This window comes from Nelusetta ayraudi, unplaced genomic scaffold (genome assembly GCF_046127955.1).
Source record: "Nelusetta ayraudi isolate G7.1 ecotype Tasmania unplaced genomic scaffold, CSIRO-AGI_Nayr_v1 ptg000018l, whole genome shotgun sequence".
NCBI classification, from domain to species: domain Eukaryota; kingdom Metazoa; phylum Chordata; class Actinopteri; order Tetraodontiformes; family Monacanthidae; genus Nelusetta; species Nelusetta ayraudi.
Genome location: NW_027466068.1, coordinates 3,958,093 through 3,965,631, shown reverse-complemented (window position 1 = coordinate 3,965,631; position 7,539 = coordinate 3,958,093). Strand labels below are relative to the sequence as shown.

The 7,539-nt window shown below is 45.4% G+C and overlaps 1 protein-coding gene across 2 annotated transcripts; it reads right to left on the bottom strand.

Moving 5' to 3' along the window:
* Positions 1–350: 350 nt before the first annotated feature.
* On the bottom strand, positions 351–6,528 carry mat2ab (methionine adenosyltransferase 2Ab). Of its 2 annotated transcripts, XM_076025961.1 has the most exons (9): positions 6,255–6,525; positions 5,413–5,490; positions 5,094–5,216; positions 4,863–4,975; positions 4,207–4,350; positions 3,375–3,593; positions 3,106–3,288; positions 2,637–2,770; positions 351–2,185 (listed from the first exon to the last, which is right to left on the bottom strand). In XM_076025961.1, exons 1-9 carry the CDS (start codon positions 6,343–6,345, stop codon positions 2,083–2,085), a joined length of 1,188 nt encoding a protein of 395 aa, XP_075882076.1. In that variant the 5' UTR covers positions 6,346–6,525; the 3' UTR covers positions 351–2,082. The 2 variants fall into 2 exon arrangements, with proteins under 2 accessions (XP_075882076.1, XP_075882077.1); XM_076025962.1 differs by lacking the exons at positions 351–2,185; positions 2,637–2,770 and adding an exon at positions 2,977–3,017 and having other exon boundaries at positions 3,054–3,288; positions 6,255–6,528.
* Between the last annotated feature and the right edge of the window lie 1,011 nt (positions 6,529–7,539).

The following is a 7,539-nucleotide window of genomic DNA, read 5'->3' as shown; positions in this document are numbered from 1 at the left end:
CAACCGATAAACAAGACAATAACAGTCGCCAATAGTAGCAACATCAATAACCAAGATAAAAACCTGATAAACAAGTTACAATAAAGACCTATGTGCAATTTAAAGTGCTAGGGCTTTGTGTGTGCATGAATATTATGCTTAGATTAATACTGGAATATTAATCATAACTTCAGCAGTCTTGGAGTTTATTAGCAAAAAGAAATATTTATATTTATTATGTGTACATTGATGCCAGGCAGAAGCATTTAAGAAAAGATGGCTGTGGTCATTAAATCTTACCAATTCCTGAAAATTCCAGCTGGGCATTCACATATCAACCAAAACCTTTCAAAATAAAATGGACTCAGACATGAGGTTGGAATGGGTAGCTTTATTACAGATCTTCAAGAAACTACCCGGTATAGACATGAAGCATACATGATGAGCTACTTGTTCCTCTTGACGTTGAATCATTGTTGATAGGAGGGTGTAAAAAAAAAAAAAAAAAAGAAAAAAAAAGCAAATGGAAATGAGAGGAAATAGAAAAGGCACTCTTAACTTACTGAAGCCGACGGCAATCCCTCGAGCCGCAAAAAGGGAACAAGCCCTGATCTACTATCCCGCACATGGGACGGCCATGTAAACAAGGCTGGTTTCTCTGTACTACACCAGCCAACTGTTGCCATCCCATAAGTGACGATAGCAGGGCTCAAGAATTGCACCAGACATTTTGAATGGGAATTAAAAGAAAAAAAAAATCCACTTACATTACCATCTACACAAAAAAAAAAAAAAAGGTCAAGCTTGTAAAGTTGCTATGAACAGTCACTGCCGAGGACGACCGGAGCTTTTCTGTACAACACTCTGGCGCCTCGAGCAGAACAATGAGAAAGGATCAAGTTCAATAGGAATTCCAAATAACCACACGTGTTAAAGCTGCCATCTGAGAACTCGACTTCTCTGTATCCACGCCGAATCTCAGAGAACAAATAAATAATCTGGAGGTTTTTTTTAAAAAAATCCTAGCCAATAAGACTCTGTGGCAAAGAACGACACACTCCACTAAATATAGAGACGGGGAACCAGGCTTCTCTGTAGCTACACCTGCCATCAATATGCTTTAGAGGAGTCAAAGGCCCTTTCATCACATACAATAAAAATTTAAAATAAAAAAAAACTTGATTTTTTTTTTTTTTAAGAACTCGTTTAAAATTGAATTTCACTGCATCAACAATCCAATTGTTATCAAGTATAATTCGCACATCTGCAGACCCGAGCAGCTTCTGACTTTTCTGTAGTTACGTCAGAAAACATAAGGTCTGCAGAGGCACGCGAGGCTCGATGCTCGGCGGAGAGCTCGAATAATTAGAGTTTGGCTCACCTCTTAGCCTGCAATGCATAGCATTTTTTTCTTTTTTTTTTTAAATGACAACAGCAACAACTCATGATCTCAATTGTGCCATTCTAGAATCCTCAACAAAGACAAGGGAGTAACACTAAAGAAGAAATCTGGCATTATAAAAAAAAAAAAAAAAAAAAACACAAACCAAACGCTGGGACAGGGAGGGGTGTTTAGTGGGAGGAGGTGCCAGGTCACATGGTCCTCAACCATCACATTACAGGGCCTAATGTTTGGTGGGTTGCACAAACGCTGCAGATCAGTAGCACCAGTAAATCAAACGGGGGGTTTGTTTTATCGGCCAACGAGCCGCCGCCGCTACACTGCACACATGACTGACTACTGACAAGCATGGAATGCCAAAAGGCTAAAAAGCAGACACGGCTCATCGGGGTCCATCATAATGAACTTTCGACACGCGAGATAACAATGAGCACTGCTAGTGTGGCGCCCGGGTTCAACGCAACCGGTCCTGATCTTTAGACATTTCCAGAGGACACGCCTCCCGTGACGGTGCCGTAGTGCACCCAGCAGAGAACAGCAAAAAGACAGAGGGGTGGGGTGGGGGGGCGGGGAGCAGTAAGGAAAAGGAGTGTTAAATGAGACCATTAGTGAGAGAAAGGACACATGCATTTCACCCTCAGAGCCTTGGAGGCTTCTCTGTAGTATACACCAACAGGCCTGGGGGGAAAAGCTTGACAAGTTTAGTACTTAAGCTTTTTGGGCACCTCCCATGAGAAGGAGTCACGGCCAAAGTGGCCATAGGCTGCAGTCCTCTGATACATGGGCTTCTTCAGATCCAAATCCCTGGAATACATAACCACAAAATTTAGCAGCAGCCAGAAACCTGGGAGCTCAACCAGGCACACTCAACAACGATGGCTATTTCTCTCCGCGTGCGAGGAAACCAGCGACACAATGAGTTGGTCAGTCAGCCCAGACACATACTCACCCCGCCAACCACGGCCAGTGTGTTGACGCACACTGAAACAACTCACTCACTCCACTTCCTCAAGTAACAACTCCTCTCGTCGGGAGCGAAAGGAGCTCCATTACGTCAGATATCATCAAGGTTTAATCCTCGGGGTTTGATGAGTAACCATCAAACTAAGACGCGTTGCAAATTAAAGCGGCGTTGAATAATAAAGTGTCATAACGTGACAATTTTTTTTTTTTTTTTTTTAAATCAAAGGAAAAACAGGGGAAACAGTCGGAGTCCTTGATTGAGTGGCAGGCGGCGTCGGGGGTTATACATTACCTGACAATGACGCCGGGACGGAGGTCAAAGTTTCTTTTCACAATGTCAAGCAGCTCTTTCTCACTCTTTTGAGAGGTGCCATAGTGGAAGATGGAGATGGAGAGAGGGTGGGCCACTCCGATAGCATAGGACACCTGGTGCAGCAGAAACACAGGCACACTGTCACCAACCCGCTGTGTACTGCACCATCACTACTGACATTATTATTAGGATATATTATGCTATCGTTTCATATTTTGCACTCCATTGTTACCAAATAAAACATTTTTTTTTTTTTTACTTTTGTAGAACTAATGTTGAACTTGCCACTCGCTAAAGCTTTTCACTCCGTCATTCCTCGTAATGCACAATCATGTCAGCCTCTGCCACAGCAACATGTCACTGCGGTGCAACGCGACATGACGTATAAAATGTTACGCATGAGCGCTTGACAAATCACAGTACTTCGAGGCTTGAGTCCAGCACACACCTGGACCAGCACCCTTCTGCAGAGCCCGGCCTTCACCAGGGACTTGGCCACCCAGCGGGCAGCGTAGGCAGCGGAGCGGTCCACCTTGGTGTAGTCCTTGCCAGAGAAGGCGCCGCCGCCGTGGGCCCCCCAGCCGCCGTACGTGTCCACGATGATCTTGCGGCCCGTCAGACCCGCGTCGCCCTGTTACCAGAGCACACAAGTTACACGAGTCCAAGAACAAAGGGCCGCTCGTCCCGCCCGCCACCACGACCCCCATCAATAAACACCTGCGGGCCTCCGATGACGAAGCGCCCGCTGGGCTGCAGGTGGTAGACGGTGTCGTCGTCCAGGTAGACGCTGGGGACCACGGCCTTGATGACCTTCTCCTTGAGGGCGTCTCTCATTTCCTCCAGGCAAATGTCCTCGTCGTGCTGCACCGAGATGACGATGGTGTGCACGCGCACCGGCAGCATGGCGCCGTGGTCCTGGCGGTACTGCACCGTCACCTGGAACACAAGCACGGAGAAAAAGGACTGGCTTTTGAGCCCTGTGCAAATAGAATAGATGCACTTCATTGATCCCAAATTGGGAAACTACACTGTTGCTGCACTAAAAACAATACAAAAAAATAAACTATACAGTAATTACAACAAAGAGTCAAGTCGCCTGCATTCTAGGTATTTACTTATTTTGAGATTTCTTTATTTTTTGTATCTGTATTTCATTTTATTTGAAAAAAACAAACAAACCCCAACCATATCTATTCGACATATTTGGGAAAGTGCACAAATTATACTTTTTTTTTGAAAGATACCGTTTTGGTAACAAATGTGGAGTATTCAGTGTATGAAATAATACATAGCTATGCATCTTGACGCAGTTGGTGTGATCAAAGTTGGTAATAGTTGTCGGTAATAGGTATGGCTGATTTAAGAAAAAGCATACAATAACGTCAAAGTAAAGACGTGCATATGAATGGATGCCTGCATCTCCTGAGTGTCATTGTTATTATAAGAGTTAAATAAAGACAGTCAAGTGAATAAAAAAAAAAGTGACGTGAATACAAGACAGTCAAGTGAATGCATGAGAGTGTCTGTCGACACTTTAACACTTCGCTACCTGTGTCTTTGAGTCTGGGCGCAGCCAAGGAAGGACGCCTTTGCGGCGAAACTCGGCCATCTTGGCGTTGAGCTTGTGGGCGAGGATGATGGTAAGAGGCATCGACTCCTCGGTTTCATCGGTGGCGTAGCCGAACATCAAGCCCTGCAGAGGAACACCACAGCAAGAGTGTGAGATTCTCCTTTGGTACGTCACAAATGTGCATCTCTTTCAAGGGTCCAGCGTGGAAAATTTGGCCTGATTTAAGATGTCTTTATATTGATAAAAGCTTAACATACCCATAAATACATTGACAAAAGAGAAACTGTTATCAATCCCACATTGGGGAACTTTGCATAATGACGGCAACGTTATGGTGCAAAAGAAGGAAAATATTAAAAATAAATAAAATACAATATTTATAGAATAAGAAAGGAAAAAATTAGATATTTACATTTTTTACATTTACAAAGAAGTGAATACTCGCAGTACAATGAAAGTCTTTTGGTTTTTCTACCCTTAGAACGGTTCTCATATTTACTTCATGCAGAGGGTTTTGCTACTAGTTAGCTGCAATATCTTAAGGAAGCCCATCCGACAGTAAACTAAACGTCCTAAAAGAGATGTTTACACACTGGACCTTTAAGAGGGAAAGCTCAACTGTGTCAGCGACTCACCTGGTCTCCAGCGCCAATGTCTTCCTCATTGCGGTCGACGTGCACCCCCTGGGCAATGTCGGGAGACTGCTGCTCCAAGGCCACCAGGACGTTGCACGTCTTGTAGTCAAAACCTGCCGCGTGAGACACAAACACAAACTGATGCTTCTCTCAATCGCCTCCCTCCACCAGACGGCAGCAGCAGACCGAAACGGCGCAGCGATCTTGCAAGAACACCAAGATGAAGAGCACCTTTGGAGGAGTCGTCGTATCCAATCTGGCGGATGGTGTCGCGGACGACCCTCTGGTAGTCCACATTGGCACTGGAGGTTATCTCGCCGGCTAGAAGGATCATCCCGGTTTTGGCAACAGTCTCTGCAGAGGCAAACCAACAACACACTCCTCAGTTCACTGCCACCAACACACTCACTCACTCAGTCATCTGACCCAAAAGCAGTGTACAAAACCATCAATTGTGGTCGCGGGACTGCCCCATCCTCTTGATTGTTACTCAATACTAATCTAAATTTCGCACACTGCCCAAACCTAGTAACCAGGAAACACTACTTACCACAGGCGACCTTGGCATCAGGGTCCAGCTGGAGATGGGCGTCCAGGACCGCATCGCTGATCTGGTCACAGATCTTATCTGGAAGCAGCGGCGGGAAAAAGAAAAAAGCAAGTCATTGGCACCACGTTGGATCGGAGCAGCAGGCTGGCCGTAAAGTGAAGGCGCGACGAGGCGTCATCGGTGGGAGTGGCCGCGAGCCTCCAACAGTCGCCATGTCAGCGTAGAGAAGACATGTGGTGAGGAAGATGAAGCGCGCGCGAAAGTGTCGCTCGCTCTAAACCTACAGGGACGCAAAATAAACTCAAAAACTCGTTGCGTCCACACCTGCCGCTAATGCGATAAGGCGTTATCAACTACACGGCGTAGCGCAGTTCTACTGGACATGTTCGGGCTAATAAGCTCCTCACGTGCCAAAAGCAGGGACAGAGACATTCCCGGGCGATTCAGGGAGAAAAAACAAACTAGGAGAAAAGACCTTAACTAAATTCATATTTGCTATCGTGAAGGGAGCGCTGGTATTGTTTCTAATAATGACTTGATAATGATGATAACGTTTGGCGAGAGAGAGAGGAGGAAAAAAAACAAAACACGCGACTGCTAACGTGTTTAGCTAGCTCGGACTAAGAACGCGTGCTCCGTCGCCGGCTTGAACGAGCTTTATTTATAAATGTATGGACGAACAGGCCGGAGCGGCGGCAGCGGACAGTTTCCGGTCGCAATTCAGCCGCTCCTTCCTCCCTTAACAAAACCTTAAGTGTCTTGTGTGCGCATTACGCTCAACGTACACATGATTCGAGCTCGTGTCATAAGTTGTTAAAATGGCTGCGGTGTTCGGTTCTTACCCGGGTGTCCTTCTCCCACCGATTCTGAGGTGAACAAGAAGCAGTCCTCCTCAATCAGGGAGTTATGGAAGCCGTTCATCTGCCCGTTCATTGTCGTCAAGGAGGCGGCTGCTACCCAATGCAGAGAATATTAGCGACTAAACGTTGGGTGGGACTCTTCAAGTGGAGTCGAATGTGCAATGCCCGTGAATATTTTGTTCCCCTGGTAGCCAAAGAAGCACCGCGCCGGCTGCCTGTTCGCTATTGATCTTGTAAGCTAAAGCCGCATGGCGCAGAGTCCCACCATATATCCTCTGAAGTCAGCCCCTCTGACGTCAGCAGGAGGCGGGCCCTCAAGCGCGGAGCCAATCCGGGGCCCGGAGGCGTTGTTTCGGCTGTACTGTAAACTAAATGCGTTTCAAAAACACCGCTGTCATAGTGATCAGGCTGAAATACAATCCATGTTAACTCCGCAGCTATATCATTTTTTTCTTCATAATTACATAACTACAGTATGACACCTTGGGAGTGTATGTGGTGCTGGTGCTGCTGTGTGCTAAACCAGAACCATTCCATCAAAAACAATGTATTTGACTGGGTAGGTAGGTTCTCGGTCGTCATCATAGAGTAGAGGGAGTAGTAGTACTCAAAGTTGTACATGCCTCTGGGATAACAAAACTCCAAGAGTATCCACAAACAAATATGCTCACAACACATTTCTGCTGTTTTAGCCTAATGCCAAACTAACACTGGGTTTGTCAAACTGGTAAAATGTCTTCTTTTTTTTTTGTGGCGCAGCTATCAAAAGGTCATCAGAATACACGCCTTCAATGTTGTGAAATCTCATTAGCCTGGTTGTGCCCCTGCAGCAAAGCCGAGCATGGAGGTTTGGTTGAAGTGCATTGAGCTTCAAAGAAACCTGATTATGCTTCACCTACAACACTCTATTCTTGATCTTATCCTTCTGACCCTCCTGTGTAATATAATTAAAAGTTGCAATTGTACTCATGCTGCATTTGGAGAATACAGATAGACATAATTATTGTATCTTCCAGGGCTGGTTGACTTCAGTGGTTATCTAAACCAGGACCACAGAGGGCAAAGGTTTTCAAAGAGACTCTTTAGATTGTAATTGCTTAATTTCTGAAAACCTTTTTGTCCAAATGTTTTGGTCCCAAATAGTTCAGGCAGTGTTGATTAAAAGTAAGTAACAAACAACCCAGGGGCACTTGAGCCCAAATCAGGTAATTCATGCATACTGTATATATTTTGGTTGTATTCATTCATTTCTGATGCCAAGATATTT